This window comes from Saimiri boliviensis, chromosome 15 (assembly GCF_048565385.1).
Source record: "Saimiri boliviensis isolate mSaiBol1 chromosome 15, mSaiBol1.pri, whole genome shotgun sequence".
Classification (NCBI taxonomy): domain Eukaryota; kingdom Metazoa; phylum Chordata; class Mammalia; order Primates; family Cebidae; genus Saimiri; species Saimiri boliviensis.
In genome coordinates this window covers 19,503,250-19,529,680 of record NC_133463.1, presented here as the reverse complement: position 1 = coordinate 19,529,680, position 26,431 = coordinate 19,503,250, and the positions used below count along the sequence as shown (strand labels likewise).

Sequence of the window (26,431 nt, the reverse complement as noted above, 5' to 3'; positions counted from 1 at the left end):
TAAAAATAAAAGAAATTCTGAAATATGCTACAGCACAGATGAACCTTTAGGACATTATGCTAAGTGAAATAAGCCAGTCACAAAAAGATAAATATTATATAATGCTATTCATATAAGATACATGGAGTAGTCAGAATCAGAAACAGAATGGTGGTTGCCAGAGAATGGAGGTAGGAGAATGGGGAGGTACACCATTATTATTTAATGGGTATCGAGTTTCAGTTTACAAGATGAAAGAGTTCTGAAGATGGATTGTGGTGTTGGTTGCACATTATGAAAATATTAAATACCAATAAATAGTACATTTTAAAATGTTCACACGGTGGCTTTTAGGCTATGTGTATCTTTACAAAACAGTAAGTGGGGAAAAAGTATTCTTTTAACTAATAACTTACACAATAGGTTGTACTAGTTGGTGGGTGACAGGAGCACTAACATAAGCTGCAGGCTGTACTCCCATCATTCCTGAACCATCTTAAAAGAAAAGAAAAGTTTATTTAGGATAACCATTTAATAACATTTTATTTATTCCTCCAAAAAAAGGTACATAATCAAAATGTTACCTAGGGAAAACCATCAATATTTCCTTCTGGGTTAGAAGTTAGCAAAGAACAACATAAGAAAACACAATTGTTATTTCTTCAATCAAGATAAAAAGGAAGTAACTATAAAATATAACTGGACTTTAAAATATGGCATTTATTAAGTCAGTATATAACATCTGAATTAAGAAATGCTGTGCTTTTCTCATTTAGATATTTTCCATTTACGCAAAAACCAATTTTCCTTATTGAGCCACTGAAGGAGAAAATGTTTACTCTATAGACAACTTACAGTAAGCCAGACTGGGATCCAAAGTATTCCTGGCCCCATAAAAATAGTATGCATCATCATAAGGGGTTCGATAATTAGTAGCCAAAGCTGGTGGTAGGGGAGGTGGAGGCAGAGGTGCAATCCTGTATGAAAAGAAAAATGAAAAATTCTCATATTTCATTGCAATTTTTTTAATCAAGATATTATTCTTTTCCAAAAACAGTACTGAAAATCCTACCACTACTTTAGAAAAAGTCACCATCTTGCTCCAATCATTCATCAAAAATTATGACTCAAAAAGCAAATAATATTACATAGGATTTCACAATTTCAGGTACATTTATGTAAGATAAAACCCTGGGTTAATATTCAATCAATTAATATCCAATAGGCACTACGTACCAGTATCAAATACAGAGAGACATGGTCCCTGTCCCTCAAGAGTAACATCGAAATAAACAAGTACAGTCAAGTAAGTACAAGCAAATTAAGTAACAGAAGTGGATGCAGAGTGCTACAGGAACAGGAGCAGAGACATTTAAATCACATGAGGGAGAGAAAGAAAGCACACATAAGGCTTTGCAGAAGAGGCAACACTTAAGCCATGCTACTAGAGTGAGCTAGTGTTAGAGGAAGGACAATCAAGGAAGAGAAGGCAAAGAGCTACAAAACAGAGTATAAATGGTTCAGTCTGACTGGGGAAATGTATTTTTTAACGTAAAATAAAAACCACTTAAATATCAACAGTATTGACATAATCTTTAGTATTTCATAATTTAAAACTTCTGAACCTCTACATTAGCACTTCATTACTGATTAAGAAATATCTATTTCCACCAATGCAATATTTTTTAGTAGTAAAAGCAACAAAGGCAAATTCCTTTAAATGAATAGATAGCATTCTAGAATGTTCTTTCTCACTGTTGTACCTTAACAGGTTCTCCGTTGTCATATACTTCAAAATAATTCCAAAGAACTAAGAGGGCACTGAAGTTCTCTGTAGTAGGGAATATTTTTCATATTTACTAGCCACTCATTATCCCTAAATTAAAAAAAATTTTTTTTGAGATGGAGTCTCACTCTGTAGCCCAGACTGGAGTGCAGTGGAGTGATCCTGGCTCACTGCAACCTTCGCCTCCCCAGTTAAAACAATTCTCCTGCCTCAGCCTCCCATGTAGCTGGGATTACAGGCATGCACCACCATGCCCAGCTAATTTTTGTATTTTTAGTAGAGACGGGGTTTCACCATGTTGGCCAGGCTGGTCTTGAACTCCTAACCTCATGATCTGCCCGCCTTGGCCTCCCAAAGTGCTGGGATTACAGGCACGACCCACAGTGCCCGGCCCGTTAAACCACATGTTATAGAGATTTATACAAGCTAATCCTCACAACAACCCTGTAATTATAGACATGAAAATACATACATAATACTATTCTACTTTTACAAATGAGAAAACTGAACTTCAGCAAAGGTGTAGTTTTCCTAAAATCCAGATAGGAAAACCAATCGTTTCAATTCCTAATTCAATGCTGAGACCACCATGAAATGCTCTGCAATTCCAATCACTCCTACTCGAGTCAGGAAGCCATCAGATGAAAAATACAGAGCCCCTGATAAGTACAGTAAATACACTCCTACAATTGGTTAGTAACCAAAAGACTAACTCCTACTGAAAGACTAAAGTATAGCCCAGAAAATATCAATGTTCAAAAAAGTTAAGAAAAACACCTCTAAATTTACATACATTTTATAATTAATACACTAATAGCGAACAAAAAATAAGCCCAAGTCTTACAAAGAAGAAAGTATAGACCAGAAAATATCAACAATAGGATTTTATGTATAATCTATTACAGCACCATGCCTTTTACCTACAGAAATCAAATCTTTACCCCAATATCTAACTTACAGGTTTTAATTTTTATTTCAGGCATTTGAGTTACACAGCCCAGAAGTAATCACAAAAAATGAGCTGAAGGAAACAGAAGCTAAAATAAAATTATATGTATAAAAGAGGCACATTAGAAACTTTTTCTGCACGAATTGATGAATTCAATGTTTGCCAAGTGGAAACAACAAAATTGAAAAAGAATGCACAACTTCTATCTGTTAAAAGATACCAAAAACAGACATCCCAAAATATGACCTAAAACTAAATACAAAAATGTACTTGGTGATTCATTCTAAAGATACAAAATCAGCTTTAAACAATGTTTTAAGAATTTCCCCTTTTTATTAACAGCAGAGAAAAAAAATTCAAAGAAATTATTTCACAAAACTGTTTAATTGCACAAAATCTCTGAAGAATAACGTCATCTGCTTCGGCACATCCTTTTAAACATAAAATACAGCAATACCTTACCTAATTCCCAAATACAAAACATTGAAACAAGCACCTGGGAGGCACCATTTCACCAAGGGCGCTGCTGAGTCCATTTTGCAAATCTTCATTTTGAGAAGGAACAGAATGAACTGATGGGACAGATAAAGGAGGGAGAGGTGTCTGGAAAGCTACTCTGGGTCTTTCAGGTGGAATCATCTCTTCGAAGTGTCTTGGTGCCACACTAAACTGCTTTAGTCTATCAGGCTAAAATAAAGAAAAAAAAATCTGTTTGTTACATATAATCATCAATTTAAAGGTGGAAGGAACCTCAAAAGACCTATCCCAGTAGGCACTTAAGACAGTCACAGATATCACAGATTTTTACAGCTATAAAAAACTCTGAATATCTATTTTTGTATTTATTTATTTTTGAGACAGAGTCTCACTCTGTCACCCATGCTGGAATGTAGTGGCACAATCTCGGGTCACAGCAACCTCTACCTCCTGGGCTCAAGCAATTCTCCCGTCTCAGCCTCAGAGTAGCTGGGATTACGGACACCTGTCACCACGCTCGGCTAATTTGTATATTTTTAGTATAGGACGGAATTTCACCACATTGGCCAGGCTGCTCTCGAACTGCTGGCCTCAAATGATACGCCCGCCTCTGCCACCCAGAGTGCTGGAATTATAGGTGTGAGCCTCCAAGCCGACCAGACTCTGAATATCTAATTATTATTTTATAAATGAGTGATTGAGGCTCTCTGAGAAGTAATAGATCACTTAAGCTCTATTAGTAAATAAGCAAAGGCCTCAGTCAGATACTAACTTTAAATATACCTGCAGTATTCTTTCTATGTACTATGACACTATGCTACTTCTCTAATCGCCATATCTGTTATCAAAGTATTCTGTAAAACAGGGTCAGCAAATGCTTTCTGTAAAGGGCTAAACAATAAATAGATTAGGATTTGCAAGACTACATAGTCCTTCATAATGATCAGACTCAGCCATAGTGCTAAAGCAGCCAGAAACATTATGTCAACAAATGAGCAAGGCTGTGCTGCAATAAAACGTTTTCTTTTTTACGAAAAGAGGCAGCAAACAAATTTGACCACAGGCCACACTTTGCTAATCTCCACTTTAGAACATCACTTAGGTGTCCTTTTCTAAGATTTGCACATCATCAAAAGTAAAGGCCTGTTGCCTCTGATTATTTGTTTATTTAAATCAACTTGACACTCTATAGGAGCTTCAATTCAAAGATAAATAAGGTCTGTCATACACTAGTGTAACCATAAATTCAAAATTTAACATGCCAACATATCACATTAAAAAGCTCACCTTCTAAAAGGAAACTTTTGATTAAGAAAATATATTTAGTTTTGAAATTTATCTTTTTTTTCTACCATGGTTATCTTATCAGGAATGATTTCTCAGGTTAATCTAAACATTTTTTCTAGGCATAGTCAGAAGCATACCGGGAGTAATGCTGGTGCAGTATTACCCACAGGGATAAACCCTTAGCATAAGTAAAAGCCAATCAAAAGTTGCCTATAGGTAAATGATTTTAAGTTGCTGCATCCTTTTTAAGCACAAACTTTTTAATAAACTTTTTAATGAAATTAAAGGTCTTAATCATCATTCAAAGATGAAACAAATCTGCCTTAGAAATAAATACTACATATACAACTATAGAAGAAGTAAATTGTGGTAAAAGCAATAAATTATTACCTCCTCCTTACTTAACTGCAATGATGTGAGTAATTCATTCCAATTAATGATGAGAATTGCAAAATTAAAGTAAAAATAAGATTACTATGTCTCTAATTTTACATTAAGTAACAATTACTAAAATGCTTTAAGAATACAGTTTTCAGGCCGGGCGCGGTGGCTCAAGCCTGTAATCCCAGCACTTTGGGAGGCCGAGGCGGGTGGATCACGAGGTCAAGAGATCGAGACCATCCTGGTCAACATAGTGAAACCCCGTCTCTACTAAAAATACAAAAAATTAGCTGGGCATGGTGGCGCGTGCCTGTAATCCCAGCTACTCTGGAGGCTGAGGCAGGAGAATTGCCTGAGCCCAGGAGGCGGAGGTTGCGATGAGCCGAGATCACGCCATTGCACTCCAGCCTGGGTAACAAGAGCGAAATCCGTCTCAAAAAAAAAAAAAAAAGAATACAGTTTTCAGTTTTCTTGGAATCACTCCAATATAAATGGTCAAGATACACTCAAGAAAAATATTAACATCAATTGTAAATTTAACCGAGATAACTTTCCCATGGAATAGTACATATGAACAAAGCAGAGAGAACTAATTTAAAATAAACTTTTAAAAATAACACAAATGAAAAAATCTCAAGAAAATAATAAGAGAATTTACACTTTATTAGAAGTCATTTTACTTATTTTATTACTGTAAACTGTCCTACTCTTTTTCCCCCAATATTCTCTAACCTCACCTGCCTCCTCATTTGAGGATCATTTGAATGAAAGATTAAACATTAAAAGATGCCAGAAACCCTTACCGATTTCTCAGGGTCTTGTGCTCCAGACGCTGCAACCCTGAGTTCTAAATCTTTTTCTCTGAACAAAATTAAAGTTTTATATATTAAAAAGATATAGTAAACACTATCAAAATTATAAATCATCATTGAAATAAGCTTACACACGAAGTCTATGCAATACATCTCCAAAAACAAGTAATTCCATTAACTGACAATACAGCCTTAAATAATACTGAAAGCCAAATATTTTTACTTGATACAAAGTAAACTAGAATCCACATGTAACTAACTTAGACTACCTATCTCTAAACTAGTGCCTGGAGTATTTTCAAAGACTAAGCAATTCACATAAAATAAAATACAAAAATACCAAGTACCAGCTCAGCCAGAGAGACCCCCACCCAGGCAGTGCTGAAGGCAATGAAGGATAGATACCCAGATAGAACAGCAAAGTGGGTCTAGGGGCGGGTGGGGGGAATGGGTGGCTCGGGCAGCAGCCTTCTGAACTGAGAGCTTCAGGAGCTGACAGCATTCTAGGCTGAAAGCTTCGAGCACATTCTGATCCACCTATTTATTCTCTCTGAACAGGTGATTATTATTAACAAACAGGTGTTCTGTATTTTCTCATAACACAAAAATATACCAAGTAAGCAGCTGTTACCCACTTCACACTAACCACAGACAAACTAAAAGGTATTCTCCACGAGGGAGCCACGGGGGCAGGGTCAGATATCTCCAAGAATTTTTTTAACTGGTGTGATATTTATACATTGTCCTGCCACTCTGGAATGCCCCAAGTGGTTTTCCACTTGGGGAGGGGTTGGCTAGGTTTTCCTTGATCATTCTTCCTAGCAAACAATATATTCTATCATATACTCAGCATTCATCAATACTCATAAACTCACCATCTCTCAACACAAAAATAAAATCTCTACTTTGTAAAAAAAAAAAAAAAAAACTCTTTTAGGGTACATGTATATTTAATACATATAATACTTCCTAATAACAGTTTTTTTTTTAAAAAAAATGGTATTAAAGATAGCCAACATCAAACAGCAGATATTGGCTTCCTCTGAGATAGAGGGAAAAAGGCAAAAACTAAGAGATAAAAAATTCTCAAATTCTCTCAAAACAAGATCTCTGTTCCTAATTTTAAACTATAATTAATATCTCACAGGTATTTCAACATAAAAGACTACAAACAATGACACCTATATACAATATAAATATTTGTGATTTACCATTCCTGTAGAATTGAGGAAGCCGTTGAAGTTTTTTGAGTAGGGTGCCAGTTTGATTAGTGTATTTTATGACAATTAATACTACATAGTGTGCTGGATCTACTGGAGCAGGGAGAAAGGAGTTAGGAAGACGATTTATTAGTTAGGATGCTATTGCTGCAATCCAGGTCAGATGTAGAAAGGACTTATTCAAGGTTAATGGCTCCGAGAATAGGAAGAAGGGGCCTCATATGAAGTGAATGGAAGAGGACAAGCAATCCAAGTTATAGTGAGATTCTGAGGCTCCATTAATGGGCCACTAATAGAAAATGAAGAGGGGTGGTTGGTTTTGAGATGCTCGTTTGGGATGGAAATGTAAAATTTATAGGATATAATTTTTTTTATTGCATACATGTGTATGCATACCATTTCATATGGCAAAAAATATTTTTATATTTCTTACTATATATGGGATAATCCAATGGGCATATCTATATTAAATGCTACCTTAAATCAGAAACTGAAGAAATCAATGAAGGAAGTAAAAGGCCTATTATAGAATACACAAATACTCTCATTTGTTACTTATGACCAAAAAAAAAAAACTCTGTATTTTCCTTGTTAATTCCCCATGTAGATATTAAAATATTAGTGATTTACACATCAAAAAGCATATCAGAAAGACAACCCATTATTTAACCATCATGCCATTTTACACAAATGCATTTTAAACTCAAAATATCTCTTTTAAATGCAAACCTTTCATTACCGTCTCTTGTTTCTCTGTTGCTCAGCCATTTGTTCCAATAATTCTAGTCTGTATTTCTCTTTCCTTCTCTGAGTAAGTTCTCGATCTTCACCTCCTAGATAGTGGTAAGAAAAAAATGCAATCTTAACTCTTAAGCATCATATGCAATTAGAAAGTCAAGTCCTTAAAAACTCCATCTTAATTATATAATTACTGAGTATGCAAGAAATATAGAAGGAAAAAAATCACATGTATCAGTCCTTTTTCAATTAATTTTGTAATTAATGCGTGCCTACTATGTATCAAACACAAGATAGAGCAATCATGCCCATGAGTCTACCTTTAGTCAAAAATTTTCCTAAGTAACAGAATATTCTTACCCAAACCCATTTTTCTACTAATCTAAATATTTCCATTAGTACCTTCCATAAGTCCTATAAATTTTAACATTTCCATCCCAAACAAGCATCACAAAACTAACTGCCCCTCTTCATTTTCTATTAATGGTCTGATAATGGAGTCTCAAAATCTCACTATAACTTGGATTGCTTGTTCTCTCCTATTCACTTCATATGAGGTCCCCTCCTTTCTATTCTCAGAGCCATTAACCTTGGATAAGTCCTCTCTACAAATGACCTGGATTGCAGCAATAACTTCCTAACTAATAACCAGTCTTTTCAACTCCCTCCTCCCTACTCCAATACATCCAGCACACTATGTAATATTAACTGTCATAAAATACGCTAATCAAGCCAGGCGCAGTGGTTCACACCTGTAATCCCAGCACTTCGGGAGACAAGAGGCAGGCGGATCATGAGATCAAGGAGATCAAGACCATCCTGGCCAACATGGTGAAACCCCATCTCTACTAAAATACAAAAAAATTAGCCAGGCATGGTGGCACAAGCCTGTAGTCCCAGCTACTCAGTAGGCTGAGGCAGGGGAATTGCTTGAACCTGGGAGGTGGATGTTGCAGTGAACCGAGATTGCACCACTGCACTCCAGAATGGCAACAGAGAAAGATATTGTCTCAAAAAAAAAAAAAAAAAAATACACTAATCAAACTGGCACCCTGCTCAAAAAACTTCAGTTCTACAGGAAAAAATACAAACCCCTCACCCTGGTATTCCTTATACAAAAATCCAATTGATCAAAAATTTTGAATGCAGAGAAGATTATTACTATTGCATATGTTAATGCCACAAAACAACCTCTTAATCTAGATATGCAAGATCTGGAACACTATAAAAATCACAGGGTATCAAGAATGCAACTGAAAGAGCAATTTCTGTCCTGCTTTCATTAATGGTCTCCAACCATCAATGGGCACACAGCATCTCAGTTTGTCCATTAAGCATAAATGTCAGCAACAGTGAAGATCCTATTGAGGTAACATAAATTACATTAAGGCTAATGACTGTGTTTTATAATAAAAGTAAATACTCTCATTCCACTTCTGACCCATGATAGAATAACAAACGCAAGACTTAGCCTCACACTGTTTAAAAGAACAAACAACAACAACAAAAACACTAGAAAACTGGGCAAAATAACACAAAATAATTGCTTTCCAGACACTGGACAATATGTAGTGCAGAACTGTAGTAACTAAGGGAAGGAAAATAAACGAGGTGAGCCCTATGATCACCTAATTTCTACCCAAGTGAAATTTCCAGACCACAGATATAGGCAAAGAAGTAAAGATAACCCAAAGAGGGCCAGGAAACTGTGCTAAATTGAGTAGATAAATAGCAAAATTTAGGAAGGCTAAAATGGCTGGAAGTTATGGAGCAAAGATCCAACAAGAATAAAAAGAGCTCCAGAAATCCACAGGAGGTCCCTTCAGACTTTGCAGTGTGCTACTTTGTGTATCTACAGAGTGAAATTCCATTCAGTCTGGTAACAAACTAAAGAGGACATGTAAACTGAACAATTCTCAGACCTGTAACAGAGGAGCGAAATTCAAGCTCCAGACAGCTAGGTTCTCGGTGGGCTTTCAGGGAACACGTCAGAAAGGTCACTCTGTAGTAATAAAGCTAAACTATTCTCTGAAAAGAAGGCTACTCTAGAGGTCCCTAGCTAAGCTTAAAACCGAAATAAGACCAAATTGGTCTTTAGTGAGGGAAAAGGAAAGGAAAAATCATTTAGAAAAAAATCAGACTGCAGAAGCAGCCTGCCTGAAAAGTCACAGCAACAGGTAAAAAAACAACCTGGTGGGAAAAAAATCAGACTGCACCTGGACAGACAAGCAAACAGGGTCCAGCATAGAGCTCTTTCTTTGTCTAATTAGTAAATAACCAGGAAAAAGTTTCCTCCCCTTTTCAGACACATTCATCATAGGAACTTGCATGGGGGTGGGGGTGGTTTATCTAAAACAAACCCACAGTTACACAAACAAGAGAAGCCCTTGCCTAGAGGCATATCCACAGCTGCATAAGATAACAGGAGTTCCACAAACAGCTTTACAAGAGTACTTACTTAAACTGCTACAGGGAAGAAGAGTTTCTTATAAAAGCTTTTTAATTCAGCTGTAACCTGGCAATTCACTTGGACTCCCCTCTTCCCTACAAAGAGCTTTTCTTTCACTTATTAAACTTCTCAACCCCAACTTTGTGTCTATGTTCCTCAATTTTCTTGGACAGGGGACAAAGAACCTGGGGTACTAGTTCAGACAAGAAACTGCTACATTAAAGTGCATTGGTGAGACTGCAACATTAGTAATAGAAATGTGACAATGGTAGACAAAAATTTTTAAAGATGGCTACTACGTTCCCTGCTCCCTGCTGAATCCCTGTATAATTCCCTCCCCTTGAGAATGGGTGGGACCTGTGACTTACTTGTATATACTAGAATATGGAAAGGTTAAAAAAAAATTTGCAGAAGTAACTAAGGTACCAAATCAACTAATTTTGAAGTAATCAAAAGGGAGATTATCTTAGGTGGACCCGATATACTCTATACTCAGGCGAAAAGCCTTAGGAGGAGGACTGGGCCTCCCTGTTCTTGCTGGCATAAAGTGGGTAATCATGGTAAGGAAGCCCACATGGCAAATAACAGCAGATGGCCACTAGGAACTGAGGGCAGCCTCCAGTGGGTATCCAGTAAGAAGCCAGGGCCCTGAGTCATACAGACACAAATAAATGAATTCTGCCAACAACCTGAATTAGCTCGCAGGCAGATTCTTTGCCCCTCAAGCCTCCAGTTAAAAGGCAGCCTGATGGATACCTTTATTATAGCCTTTTCAGACCATTAGCAAAGGATCTGTTCAGTAAACCATGCCCAGACTCAACCCACTGGAGTTTCTGCCTGAATGCAATTTCCAGATGTTCACTAGGAAAACTGGGGTCAAACAATACAGAAGACCTGAAAGAGATACTTCTGTGACATTCAGGCACAAAATATGGTCCACATTCCAGACTTTCATACAAAGCAAAAGCTGCAAGCTATTGGTTGAGGGACAGAAAATCAGCTTGCACCCAACATCCCACACTCTTATACAGCAAAGGTTTGTTATTGTTAGGGGAAGGGCAAAAAAAATCTAGTGAAAAATCTGGTGCAAAACCCTCCTCAGACACAAAAAAGAGTTTAGCTATCATCCTGGGCAAGGACAGAAATGTTGAGAAAGACTCATCCCTCAAGCCCAGATGCACAGGACCAGTCCAGCATCAAGTAGCAAGCAACAGCAATATACTGCTGAGGAGGAGAAAGTGTGGAGAGAAGCCCTCACTGTCAAGAACATGAAGGTCTTGCTGAAAACGGTGAGAGTGCAGGAACACTAAGAAAATCCCTCTGGCAGTCCAGGCCCCAGACTAAGGGCAAGAGAAGAGGAGTCAACATTTCTCTCTAAGCAATTGATAGAAGCAGATAAAATTCATTATGGATATACAAGACATGAACATACGATGAACCAATTTGACTTAACTGACACTGTTTTTTTTTTTTTTTTTGGACACAGGGTCTTACTCTGTTACCCAGGCTGGAGTGCAGTGGCACAATCATGGCTCACTGCAACCTCAACCTCCCAGGCTTAAGCAATCCTCCCACCTCAGCCTCCTGAATGCCTGGGACTACAGGTGTGTGCCACTAATTTATTTATTTAATAAATTAGCCTAGCTAATTTATTTATTTATTTATTTATTGAGACAGAGTCTCGCTCTGCTGCCAGGCTGCAGTGCAGTGGCATGATCTCAGCTCACTGCAACCTCTGACTCCCTGGTTCAAGTGATTCTCCGGCCTCAGCCTCCCAAGTAGCTGGGATGACAGACACGTGCCATCACGCCCAGCTTATTTTTTGTATTTTAGTAGAGACAGGGTTTCACCATGTTGGCCAGAATGGTCTCGAACTCCTGACCTCGTGATCTGCCCACCTCAGCCTCCCAAAGTGCTGGGATTACAGGAGTGAGCTACTGCACCCAGCCAAATTTTTTATTTTGTTTTTTAGAGACATAGTCTTCCTATGTTGTCCAGGTTGCTCTCGAACTCCAGGGCTCAATCAAGTGATCCTCCTGCTTTGGCCTTCCAAGATGCTGAGATTATAGAGGTATGAGGCACCACACCCAGCCTTAAATCACATTTGTAAACTACTCAACAACTGCACTATGCACATTCTTTCAAATACACACTAAACACTCACCAAGACAGACTGTATTCTGAGGCACTCAAAAAAAACTGTCAAATAAATTCAACAAACCTGAAATAACTGAAATTATAATAATTATATTCTTGGATCATAAGAGGCTTAAACAAGCAGTCAATAACAAAAAGAAGGAAAATCCCCAAATACTTCGAAATTTTAAAACATACTTCTAAATTACCTATGGTTCTGTTATAAACCTCATAATACATTTATTTTTCTCTAAACTAAATAAATTATCTTACTTTTTAAGTAAAGCAAAAGGCCCTGAGAGACATCCTTGGGACAAAATTACAGGAAAATAAATTTTAGTTCAATTGAAATAAGAGTATCATAACAATCACAGCCATCTAAAGATGGAATGTACTGTCTCTGGAGAAAATAAGTTTCCTATAGGTATGTACAAACATAGTTTGTGGGGGAAACGATCAACCATAAGATAAGTCGCTGGATTAAATGACTTTAATGGTTTGTTTCAAACATTAGAGTCCACTGTCTTACCAAATATTCATCTATAATTCCTGGCTTGCATTAGTGACAAACTCATGCCAATCATCACTAAAAGGTCAGGGTAGAATAAACCTTTTATTGATAAAAATTATTTATCAGTAGGCTCTCAGCTCAGAAAGACATTTTTCTTATTTTACCATGTTTTATAAAATACACCCGCCAGGCACGGTGGCTAACACCGATAATCCCAGTACTTTGGGAGGCCAAGGCAGGCAGATCACTTGAGATCAGGAGTTTGAGACCAGCCTGGCCAACGTGATGAAATCCTGTTTCTACTAAAAATACAAAAATCAGCCGGGCGTGGTGGTGCATGCCTGTAAACCCAGCTACTCAGGAAGGTGAGGCACGAGAATCACTTGAATCCAGGAGGCAGAGGTTGCAGTGAGCCAAGATGATGCCACTGTACTCCAGCCTTGGCAACAGAGCAAGGCTCAGTCTCAAAAAAAAAGAAAAAAGAAAAAAGAAAAAAATATATCAGAAGAATATAGGCTTTTAAAATAAAATAAAATAAAAAACAAAAAGAATATAGCCTCTACATGGTACTAATAGATTAAACTGGTCACTTTTCACTTACATATATTATACTAGAATCAAATTCTGGGTGGCATGCCATTTTTCTCACAACAGCAATTCACAAGGGAGCAAAAACCTAAGAATATAATGTAATTATATGTCTCAAAACCAGTATTTAATTTACTGTTTTTAATTTAAAGTGTTATTTAATTTCTTCATATACGTTACTAACACCAAATCTAACACCAAATTTCAGTTCATTTTTTTCTAACAGTTTTCACACAAAGAATACACCTCTTTTCTATTACATATTTAAAGGTATAAACCAGAAACAAGGCTCTCCTCACGGTTTCTGGTATTAAATTGTGGCAAGTGTTAATATAGCAAAACAAGCTATTCAGCAATGACCTTGATTTCCAATAAACAGAAAATTTAGACCATCATCATTATTTGAACAAAATATCTTCTCAGAAACTTCATGAAAAGAACAAATGAAAGAAAGGTTTAATTTGAAGAAAATAAACTAAAATACAAAGTTTTGTACTAGCTGAAGAAACTAGGAAGAAGAATTAAGGAAAAAACTATCATATATAAACCAAAATACTTTTTAAAAATAGCCACACTGGATAGAGACAATCCAAGATGGCTGAATAGGAACAGCTCTGGAATGCAGCTCCAAGCGAGAACACAGAGGGTAACTGATCACCACATTTCCAAACAAGTTTTTACTGCCCACAGACCAGGAGATTCCCAGGTGGAAAAGCGCCACAAGTCTCCAACACAGCTGTCTCAGCCGGTACGGTGGGTCTCGGCACAAAAGCTTACACAAATCTGGGCGGCCGTTTCAACTGGCACCTGGAACACCTGGTAGACAGAATCACCCATTCAACTGAAAAAAAAGGGGGCTGAAACAGGGTACCAGGTGATCTGGCTCAGTGGGTCCCACCCCAACAAATACCAGCAATCTGAAACACTCTGGATTGAGAGTTTCACAGCCAGCACAGCTGGACCCAGGACAGTACAGTACTGTGGGGGAAAGGGCATCCACCATTACCAAGGCAGCCCACCACTACCGAGGCAGTCTGCCATTATCAAGGCAGTCCACCATTACCAAGGCAGTCCTCCGTTACAGAGGCACTCCGCCATTACTGAGGCAGACAGCCATTACCAAGGCAGTTCTAACTATACCTCTATAAACAAAACTGCAAAGAAGTTCACACATCAGCTAGGCAGAGCCCACAGCAGCTCAGCAATGCCTCTGCTGGCAGATGACTAGGCTACCTCCTTGCTGGGCAGGGCATTTGTGAAAAAAGGCAGCAGCACATCAAGAACTTATAAATAAAAGCCCCACCTTCCCAGGACAGAGCACCGGGGAAAAAAAAAGGCGGTTATTAGTTCCATGGCAATGGACAAAAACGTACCGGCCCAGGAGCTCTGGACAAAACAATGGAACTCACAGCTCAGCACTTAAGCTCCTATAAGGAACAAACTGTCTCCTCAAGCAACTCCCTGACCCCTGTATACCCAAAGAGATGCCTCATAAAGGAGAGTTCAGGCTGACATCTGGCAGGTATCCTGCTGGGAAAAAGATAACAGAAGAAGAAAATGGCAGCAACCCTTACTGTTCTGCAGATGCCACAGGTGATCCCCAGGCAAGCAGGGTCTGGAGCGGACCTCCAGAAGTCCTGCAGCAGAGGGGCCTGACTGTTAGAAGGAAAAACTAAAAAACAGAAAGAAATAACTTCATCATCAACAAAAAACATAATCACTCAGAGACCCCATCCAAAAGTCACCAACTGCAAAGACCACAGGTAGATAAATCCACTAAGATGGGAAGAAACCAGTGCAAAAAGGATGAAAACACCCAAAACCAGAATGCCTCTCCTTTTCCAAGGGATCATAATTCCTCACCAGCAAGGGAACAAGGCTGGAGAATGAGTCTGATGAATTGACAGAAACAGGATTCAGAAGGTGGGTAATAACAAACATCCCTGAGCTAAAAGAACACATTCTAACCCAACGTAAAGAAACTAAGAACCTTGAAAAAAGGTTTGACAAAATGCTAATGAAAATAAACAGCTCAGAGAAGGATATAAATGAATTGATGGAGCAGAGAAACACAACACGACAATTTCATGAAGCACACACAAGTTTCATTACCCAAATGGACCAAGCAGAAGAAAGAATATCAGAGATCGAAGATCAACTCAATGAAACAAAACGAGAAGGCAAGATTAGAGAAAAAAGAGTAAAAAGAAATGAACAAAGCCTTGAAGAAATATGGCATTATGTGAAAAGACCTAACCTACATTTGACAGGTGTACCTGAATGTGATGGAGAGAATGAATCCAAGCTGGAAAACACTCTTCAGGATATTATCCAGGAGAACTTCCCCAACCTAGCAAGCTAGGCCAATATTCAAGTCCAGGAAATACAGAGAACACCACAAAGATATTCATCAAGAAGAGCAACCCCAAGGCACATAATTGTCATATTCACCAGGGTTGAAATAAAGGAAAACATGCTAAGGATAGCCAGAAAGAAAAGTCGGGTTACCCACAAAGGGAAGGCCATCAGATTCACAGTGGATCTCTTGGTAGAAATCCTACAAGCCAGAAGAGAGTGGGGGTCAACATTCAACATCCTTAAAGAAAAGAACTTTCAACCTAGAATTTCATTTCCAGCCAAACTAAGCTTCATAAGCGAAGGAGAAATAAAATCCTTTACGAACACGCAATTGCTCAGAGATTTAATCCCCACCAGGCCTGCCTTACAAGAGGTCCTGAAAGAAGCACTAAACATAGAAAGGAACAGCCAGTACCAGTCACTCCAAAAGCATACCAAATGGTAAAGTGCATAAACACTATGAAGAAACTGCATCAACTAACGGGCAAACCACCACCTAGTATCAAAATGGCAGGATCAAATTCACACATAAAAATACTAACCTTAAATGTAAATGGACTAAATGCCCCAATCAAAAGACACAGACTGGCAAACTGATTAAAAAGTCAAAACTCAACGGTGTGCTATATTCAGGAAGCCCATCTCACGTGCAAGGATACACATAGGCTCAAAATAAAGGGATGGAGGAAGATTTACCAAGCAAATAGCAGAAAAAAGCAAGAGTTGCAATCCTAGTCTCTGATAAAATACTTTAGACCAAAAAAGATAAAAAGAGACAAAGAAGGGCATTACGTAATGGTAAAAGGATCAATGTAACAGGAAAAGCTAACAATCCTAAATATATAGGCATCCAATACAGGAGCACTCAGATACATAAAGCAAGTTCTTAACAACCTGCAAAGAGACTTACACTCCCACACAATAATAGTGGGAGCCTTTAACACTCTGCTGTTAATAATAGACAGATCAACAAGACAGAAAATTAACAAGGATATCCAGGACTTGAACTCAGATCTGGACCAACCAAACCTAATAGACATTTACAAAACTCTCCATCCCAAAGCCACAGAATATACATTCTTCTCAGCACCACATCAAACCTGCTCTAAAACTGACCACATGATTGGAAGTATATCACTCCTCAGCAAATGCAAAAGAACAGAAATCATAACAGTCTCTCAGACCACAGTGCAATCAAATCAGAACTCAGGATTAAGAAACTAACTCAGAACCACACAACTTCATGGAAACTGAACAACTGGCTCTTGAATGTTTACTGGATAAACAATGAAATGAAGGCAGAAATAAAGATGTTCTTCAAAACCAACAAGAACAAAGACACAACGTACCAGAATCTCTGGGACACATTTAAAGCAATGTCTAGAGGAAAATTTATAGCAATAAATGCCCACATGAGAAGCAAGGAAAGATCTAAAATCGACACCCTATCATCAAAATTGAAAGAGCTAGAGGAGCAAGACCAAAAAAACTCAAAACCTAGCAGAAGACAAGAAATAACTAAGATCAGAGCAGAATTAAAGGAGATAGAGACACAAAAAACCCTTCAAAAAAATCAATAAATCCAGGAGCTATGTTTTTGAAAAGATCAACAAAATAGACAGACCACTAGCCAGATTAATAAAAAAGAAAAGAGGGAAGAATCAAATAGATGCAATAAAAAAACAAAGGGGATATCACCACCAATCACACAGAAACACAAACTACCAACAGAGATTACTAGAAACAACTCTATGCACATAAACCAGTAAACCTGAAAAAAATGGACAAATTGCTGGACACTTGCACCCTCCCAAGCCTAAACCAGGAAGAAATCAAAACCCTGAACAGACCAATAACAAAGGCTGAAGTTGAGGCAGCAATTAATAGCCTACCGACCAAAAAAAGCCCAGGTGCAGATGGGTTCACAGCTGAATTCTTTGAGACATACAAAGAGGAGCTGGTACCACTCCTTCTGAAACTATTCCAAACAATCCAAAAAAGAGGGATCCTTCCCAAATCATTTTATGAGACCAACATCATCCTGATACCAAAACTCGGCAGTGACTCAACAAGAAAACTTCAGCCCAATATCCATGATGAACACAGATGCAAAAATCTTCAATAAAATACTGGCAAACTGATTGCAACAGCACATCAAAAAGCTTATCCATCACAATCAAGTAGGCTTCATCCCGGGGATGCAAGGCTGGTTCAAAATACACAAATCTATAAACGAAATTCACCACATAAGCAGAACCAAAGACAAAAACTCCATGATTATCTCAATAGATGCAGAGAAAGCCTTCAACAAAATTCAACAGCCCTTTATGCTAAAAACTCTCAAAAAACCTAGATATCGACGGAACATATCTCAAAATAATAAAAACTATTTACAACAAAACCACAGCCAGTATCATACTGAATGGGCAAAAACTGGAAGCATTCCCTTTGAAATCTGCCACTAGCAAGGACGCCCTCTCTCACCCCTACTATTCGATATAGTATTGGAAGTTCTAGCCAGAGCAATCAGGCATGAAAAAGAAATAAAGGGTATTCAATTAGGAAAGGAGGAAGTCAAATTGTCTCTATTTGCAGAAGACATGACTGTATATTTAGAAGACCCCATCATCTCTGCCCAAAATCTCCTGAAACTGATAAGCAACTTCAGCAAGGTCTCAGGAAACAAAATCAATATGCAAAAATCACAGGCATTCCTATACACCAATAACAGACTTAAAGAGAGCCAAATCAAGAATGAACTGCCATTCACAATTGCCACAAAGAAAATGAAATACCTAGGAATACAACTAACGAAGGATGTAAAGGGCCTCCTCAAGAAAAACTACAAACCACTGCTCAAGGAAATAAGAGAGGACACAAACAGATGGAAAAACATTCCATGCTCATGGTTAGGAAGAATCAATATTGTGAAAATGGCCATACTGCCCAAGGTAATTTATACATTCGATGCTATCCCCATCAAGCTACCTATGACCCTCTTCACAGAACTGGAAGAAACCACATTAAACTTCATATGGAACCAAAAGAGAGCCCACATAGCCAAGTCAATTCTAAGTAAAAGAACAAAGTTGGAGGCATCATGCTACCTGATTTCAAACTGTACTACAAGGCTACAGTAATCAAAACAGCATGGTACTGGTACCAAAACAGAGTTATAGACCAATGGTAGAGAACAGAGGCCTCGGAAGCAACACCACACATCTACAACCATCTGATCTTTGACAAACCTGACAAAAACAAGCAATGGGGAAAGGATTCCCTGTTTAATAAATGGTGTTGGGAAAACTGGCTAGCCATGTGCAGAAAGCAGAAACTGGATCCCTTCCTGACACCTTACACTAAAATTAACTTCAGATGGATTAAAGACTTAAACATGAGACCTAACACCATGAAAACCCTAGAAGAAAACATAGGCAAAACCATTTAGGACACAGGCAGAGACAAAGACTTCATGACTAAAACACCAAAAGCATTGGCAACAAAAGCCAAAATAGACAAACAGGATCTAATTAAACTCCAGAGCTGTTGTACAGCAAAAGAAACAATTATTAGAGCGAACCAGCTCTAATAATGGGAAAAAATTTTTGCAATCTACCCATCTGACCTAGGGCTAATACCCAGAATCTACAAAGAAAGAAAAGAGATTTACAATAAAAAAAAGCAAACGAACCCATTCAAAAGTGGGTGAAGGACATGAACAGACACTTTTCAAAAGAAGACATTTATGTGGTCAACAAACATATGAAAAAAAGCTCATCATCCCTGGTTATTAGAGAAATGCAAATCAAAACCACACTGAGATAACATCTCATGCCAGTTACAATGGCAATCATTAAAAAATCTGGAGACAACAGATGCTGGAGAGGATGTGGACAAATAGGAACACTTTTACACTGTTGGTGGGAGTGTAAATTAATTCAACCATTGTGGAAGACAGTGTGGCGATTCCTCAATGACCTAAAAATAGAAATCCCATTTGACCCAGCAATCCCATTACTGGGTATGTATCCAAAGGATTATAAATCGTTCTACTATAAGGACACATGCACACGAATGTTCATTGCAGCACTGTTTACAACAGCAAAGACCTGGAACCAACCCAAATGCCCATCAACGACAGACTGAACAAGGAAAATGCGGCACATATACACCATGGAATACTATGCAGCCATAAACAAAGATAAGTTCGTGTCCTTTGTAGGGACATGGATGAACCTGCAAACCATCAGTCTCAGCAAACTGACACAAGAACAGAAAATGAAACACCACATGTTCTCAATCATAGGCAGGTGTTGAACAATGAGAACACATGGACACAGGGAGGGGAGCATCACACACTGGGGTCTCTTGGGGGGTGTAGGGGAGGGATAGTTGGGGGTTAGGGAGTTGGGGAGGCATAAGATGGGGAGAAGTGCCAGATATAGGTGGCAGGGATGGAGGCGGCAAGCCACATTGCCATGCATGTACCTATGCAACAATCCTGCATGTTCTGCACGTGTACCCTAGAAACTAAAGTGCAATAAAATACGTATAAAAAAGGAGGTATAAAGTTTTAAAAAAAAAAAAGGCCACACTGCAACAGAGGGCTAATAAAATATGGAATTAAAAGCTCATTACTGACTAGTAATGATTGATCCCTCTTGCAAAAAAAAGATTACTGAAACTAATAATTTCATTATCATCTACAGAAAGCACTTCACTAAATAATTTAGCTTTAAAATTATACATAGATGTGTTCATAAAGATCATGAATGAAAAACAGATATATAAAATTTTTTAAATACAAAATAAAATTGTACATAGAGCTATATATGTTAAATAATTAGCAAAGTAAATCTAGTGTAAAGTAAGCACTTAACACGTTTTCTACTATTAGTAAAGGTAGTATTAATTACGACATTGAGTTCTCACTAAAAAACTATTATAAGACACTCTGTACAAACCCAATCAATTAGGAAGTTTGTACCTACCAAAGAGCATCCCTGCAAAAGGACTACAGATCTCTCGATTAGCTGATTTGGATGTTCCATTGACTGGAGCACTAAAGGAAAAAAAAGACAGAAAAAGAGTAAATTAAAATCCAGATAATTTTCAGGAAGCAACATTTTAGAGTAAAATGTTGGTATGAGTTACTAGCCTTTCAAAGTACTATGGACACTGTAATATTTACAAATTTTTAAGGTTAAGGTAAAATCATGTTATTCTGTCTCTTTATACAATGCAACTCCAATGTATTCAGGCTTAAAAAAAAATATTTTGACCAGGCATAGTTGCTCACACCTGTAATTCCAGCACTTTCGGAGGCTGAAGCAGACAGACTGCCTGAGGTCAAGATTTTGAAACCAGCCTGGCCAACCTGGTGAAACCCCATCTCTACTAAAAAATACAAATTAGCTAGGCATTATAGCTGAGGCCTTTAATCCCAGCTACTCAGGAGGCTGAGGCAGAAGAATTGCTTGAATTCGAGAAATGGAGGCTGCAATGAGCCAAGATCAAGCCATTGCATGCTACAGCCTGGGTGCCAAGAGTGAGACCCTGTCTCAAAAAAAAAAAAAAAAAAAGAAAAGAAAAGAAAAAAACAAAACCATTTTATTCAGCTTGCTTCATTGGCTCTATAGGTTCTCAAAATCTTTTTCAGCCTGGGAGCGGTGGCTCATGCCTGTAATCCCAATACTTTGGGAGTCTGAGGCAGGCAGATTGCTTGAGGTAGGAGTTCAAGACTAACCTGGCCAACACGGTGAAACCTCATCTCTACTAAACATACAGAAATTAACCAGGCATGGTGGTATGTCTCTGTAATCCCAGCTACTTGGGAGGCTAAGGCAGGAGAATCGCTTGAACCTAGGAGGCAGAGGTTGCAGTGAGCCAAGATCATGCCACTGCACTCCAGCCAGGGTGACAGAGTGAGACTACATCTCAAAAAAAAAAAAAAAAAAGAAAAGAAAAATCCTTTTCAATTTAAAAAACAACTACCCCAATTAAAAAAAAAAAAGTATAAATAAGGCTGGGTGCAGTGGCTCACGCCTGTAATCCAAGCACTTTGGCAGGCTAAGGTGGCAGAATCACCTGAGGTCAGGAGTTCAAAACCACCCTGGCCAACATGGTGAAACCCCACCTCTACCAAAAATACCAAAAAAAAATTAGCCAGGTATGGTGGCACGCACCTCTAATCCCAGCTACTAGAGAGGCCGAGGCAGGAGAATCACTTGAAACTGAGAGGCAGAGGTTGCAGTGAGCCAAGATCACACCACTGCACTGCAGTCTGGGAGACAGAGTGAGACTGTGTCTCAAAAAGGAAAAGAAAGAAAAAGGAAAAAAAAAAGTACACATAAATAAATCCAAAAAAAAAAAAAAGAAGAGAAAGAGTGGCCTATGCACACACTTAGAAAAGATCATCCCTAAAAAAATCTTCCTGGCCAAGCACAGTGGCTCATGACTGTAATCTCAGCATGAGTTTGGGAGTTCAAGACTAGCCTGGACAACATAGTGAGATCCTGTCTCTACAAAAAAATTTTTTGAACAATCAGGCATAGTGGCACATGCCTGTAGTCCCAACTACTCCAGAGGCTATGGTGGGAGGGTCACTTGAGGCCGGAAGGTCAAAGTTGCAGTGAGCCATGATCATGTCACTGCACTCTAGCATGGGCAACAAAGCGAGACCCTGTCTCAAAATAAACAAAACAACAAAAAAAAACCCTTCCTTGGAAAAAGAAATTTTCCCCTTGGAAGAGGGGGAAAAAATTCCTCAAAGAAAACTTACTTAATTAGAACCAAATAACAAATTCTCTTATTGCAAGCAGTGTTCATAAATTACTTTTTTTTAAAAAAAGACACCTTTCTTGACATGACATTATCTTCACTGTATACTACAGATTCAAAACCATTTATTCTTATGTATGACATAAGAATATCACCAAAATGATTAAAAAAAACTATTAGTAGAAAGATAACATAAATATAAAATACATATTAATTTCCTTTCCTTTCAACATGACAGAAACATATATGAACACTAATTTTACAAAGTAAGCATCAAAGTTACCTACTTGATAAACTGAAAATCAAAAATAAATTTTTGAAAGAAAAATTCACACTGCAGGAACATTTTAAATTTTTTTTTTTGAGATGGAATCTCACTCTGTCACCCAAGCTGGAGTGCAGTGGCACCATCTCAGCTCACCACGACCTCTGCCTCCCAGGTTCAAGTTATTCTCCTGCCTCAGCCTCCTGAGTGGCTGGGATTACAGGGTATGCCACTACAATTGGCTAATTTTTTAAATTTTCAGTAGACATCGGGTTTCACCATGTTGGCCAGGCTGGTCTTGAACTCCTGACCTCAAGTGATTCACCTGCAGTGGCCTCTCAAAATGCTGGGATTACAGGCATGAGCCACCATGCAGGCCACATTTTCTATTTATTTCCAGTCAAGCTGCATCACCATGACTCTAAGATATTTTAAGTTTTTAGTCCATTAAATTATAGTTATTTTTTATTATTTCAAACAAATTTACATACTTTGTAATGACAGGGATTTCAGAACATCCTGGCACCCTTTATAACCAAACATTTGTTCTTTAAATAATCCTGCAAAGTACTATCAATTTTCATTTAGTACTACCTCCTCATCCTTTCTTTGCCTTTAATTCACTTCTCACTAAGAAGAAAGGCTGTTAATTTACTATACCTTTCTACTTTTTCAACTAGCCAGTTTTAGGCATATTCTGTTTCACAATGTAATGACTAAACGGGAGAATTTATATTAATACTGTACCTTTTATTTTCAGCAGATGAAATTCTTACATTAGACTGTTCTATAACATTCCCATCATGTTCCATAGGACGCACATTCCCTCGTCTGTTCCTGTGCATCCTTAAAAACACATTAGCTTATAGAGCATGTTCCACATACAGTGGACTTTCTTATAACACTTTGGTGTTTTTACATTTGATGTTGGCAACATTAAATGGAACAAAGTGTTATAATGAAGTTTTACCATAAACACATTCTAAAATTAAATAGGATTTGTATGATCTGCTGGTTAATGAGACACTAAGAGTTTAAACATAATAATCTTTTCTAAAAGATTATAAATTATTTTAATATAATTTCTAGAAATTTTTATTTTTGAAACTACAAATATATACTAACACTTTTTCATTATTCACTTTAAAGTGAATACCCGGCAGGTGGGTATTCAGACACAGTCCCTGCATTCACAAAGTTTATAGTCAAAATTCAAAATGAGAACATTTTTAAAATCAAAATTCATAAAGCTTGTGAATTATTTCATTGTATATATATATATATATATATATATATATATATATATAACCTTTTTAACTTAAAAATATAGCAGCAGTCTTATCAATAAGTTAAATCAAACATAGCAAACCATGACATTTGCTAACACTGTAAATCGCATTTAAAAAAAAACGTTGGGCCGGGCACGGTAGCTCAAGCCTGTAATCCCAGCACTTTGGGAGGCCGAGGCGGGTGGATCACGAGGTCAAGAGATCGAGACCATCCTGGTCAACATGGTGAAACCCCGTCTCAACTAAAAATATAAAAAAAATCAGCTGGGCATGGTGGCGCGTGCCTGTAATCCCAGCTACTCAGGAGGCTGAGGTTGCGGTGAGCCGAGATCGCGCCATTGCACTCCAGCCTGGGTAACAAGAGCGAAACTCCGTCTCAAAAAAAAAAATGTTACTGACAGGTGAATGGAAAGCATGAACAGGTTGATCCATGGATAGAAAATGATTAGCTATCTCTACTTACAAAGTCATAAAAGAAAGATTAGCATGTTTCCTGTTTTCTTCTTTAAAAATCTTTTTGGAAAATAATAATGAAAAAATGTTTTATAATCAATCTTTTTTCCATTTGGCAAACACTGATTTTATTTTTAGCTTAATTTCTCATACCAGAGAAACCAACATTTATCAGCATCCGTGAAAATCAGCCTATCGTAAGCATTTCAAAGTTTCTCTACATGGCTGTTGAGTTACCCAACTATACGGTCTTTCTCAAGAGGACTATTACAAAGAAATATGGTTGTTAAAGTAGTATTCAGTATTTTAGGTGAATTTCATTATCAGATTACAAAAAATGGCAATTTTCAGGAAAAAAAAAGAAACTTCTCACTCTCCACAGAACCAACATATAAAATCCTTTCTTCACTTGTTTCCATCATATAAGCCACTGTCAATATCATCTGTGGAGAAAACACTATTTGGAATTGTAATCTTAGTAACCATGACATGGCATAACATATGAATGGCTTCCATTTTTCAATCGATCACATATCACACACACACATTCATCACACACACACATTTGGATGTGTGAATGACACATCAGTTTAGTGTCATTCCCTACATCTACCACTTAACAAACCTAAATACAAACTCAAATTCAAATTTGTAATTAACAATGCCAGGCAACCAGATTTAGTTATACTGGATATTTATATATAATGCAGAAAAGAGTTAACGGAGCAGGCCTGAAACTGCCTATCTTTAGAAAAGCCTGAATGTACAGTTGACTATTTGCTGGCACCTGGGAATATAGATTTTGGGAGAGATACAAACACTGCCAGAACTGATAAGAGCAGCTCATTGTGCTTAAACTCTTTGTATCAACTATAGTTTATGCTAACCACCTGCTTTTCTTTAGAAGTCTGCAATTCTGGCACATGCCATGCCAGGAACAGGGTGCCTATGTAACCATCTCCCAATAAAAATCCTGGGCACTGAGCGTCTAAAGAGCTTTCCTAGTAGACATTTCCTTATACTGTTACAATTCAATGCTGGAGAAATTAAGCAACTCCTGTATGACTCCACTGAGAAAGAACCCTTAGAAACTTATGACTGGTTTCCTCCAAACTTTGTTTCATGTGCCTTTTACCTTTTGCTGACTTTGCTTTGTATCCTTTCGCTGTAATAAGTTATAACTGTGAGTACAACTATATGCAAAGTCCTTATGGATCCTCCTAGCAAATCACCCAAACTAGAGGTTTTCGTGAGAATCCACAACACAACACAAAAACTAAATTCACTGATGTAGCAAAGAGGCATCTACATGAAAAAAATGTCTCTCTATATAGGTATTTTTTTGTTTTTGTTTTTTTTTTAATTTAACAGAGGCTAGGCACAGCGGTTCATGCCTGTAGTCCTAGCTATCGGGAGGCTAAAGTGGGATGACTGCTTGAGCCTGGAGGGCAGAGGTTTCAGTGAGCCAAGACTATACCACTGCACTCCAGCCTGGGCAACAGAGTAAGACCCTGTCTCAAAAAACAAAACAAAACAAAAGGCCAGGCATGGTGGCTCATGCCTGTAATCCCAACACTTTGGGAGGCCGAGGTGGGTAGATCACCTGAGGTCTGGAGTTCGAGACCAGCCTGGCCAACCTGGTGAAACCCCAACTCTACTAAAAATACAAAAATTAGCCAGGCGTGGTGGCAGGCGCCTGTAATCACAGCTACTCAGAGACTGAGGCAGGAGAATCGCTTGAACCCGGGAGGCAGAGGTTGCAGTAAGCTGAGATCATGCCATTGCACTCCAGCCTGGGCTACAAGAGCAAAACTATAACTCCAAAAACAAAAAGATTTTTTAAATAGAAATTTAAAATTACAAAGTCTTAAAAGCATAACTTGGGGTCCCAGAATTAAAGGCCAGTTATATATACAAAAGTTTTTTTCTAAAATTTACATAAAGCTTGTGGCTTCCTGAATTTTTAGTTGTCT

At 37.9% G+C, this 26,431-nt stretch overlaps 1 protein-coding gene across 16 annotated transcripts in view; it reads right to left on the bottom strand.

The window, feature by feature from the left end:
* CSPP1 (centrosome and spindle pole associated protein 1) overlaps nt 1-26,431 on the bottom strand; it is a 141,829-nt gene that overhangs the window by 75,631 nt on the left and 39,767 nt on the right. For 13 of the 16 annotated variants that reach the window (XR_012514033.1, XR_012514034.1, XM_074386729.1 and 10 more), the window contains 7 exons: nt 23,464-23,562; nt 20,663-20,733; nt 7,631-7,724; nt 5,663-5,720; nt 3,211-3,401; nt 835-956; nt 396-474 (listed from right to left, as the gene is read on the bottom strand). Coding sequence is in view for 14 of the 16 variants with exons in the window: in XM_074386729.1 (XP_074242830.1) it covers nt 396-474; nt 835-956; nt 3,211-3,401; nt 5,663-5,720; nt 7,631-7,724; nt 20,663-20,733; nt 23,464-23,562 (714 nt within the window). In the remaining 2 variants the exon portion in view is untranslated. The remainder of the gene's footprint in view (nt 1-395; nt 475-834; nt 957-3,210; nt 3,402-5,662; nt 5,721-7,630; nt 7,725-20,662; nt 20,734-23,463; nt 23,563-26,431) is intronic. The other 3 variants (XM_074386734.1, XM_074386735.1, XM_074386731.1) reach the window with 2 other exon arrangements.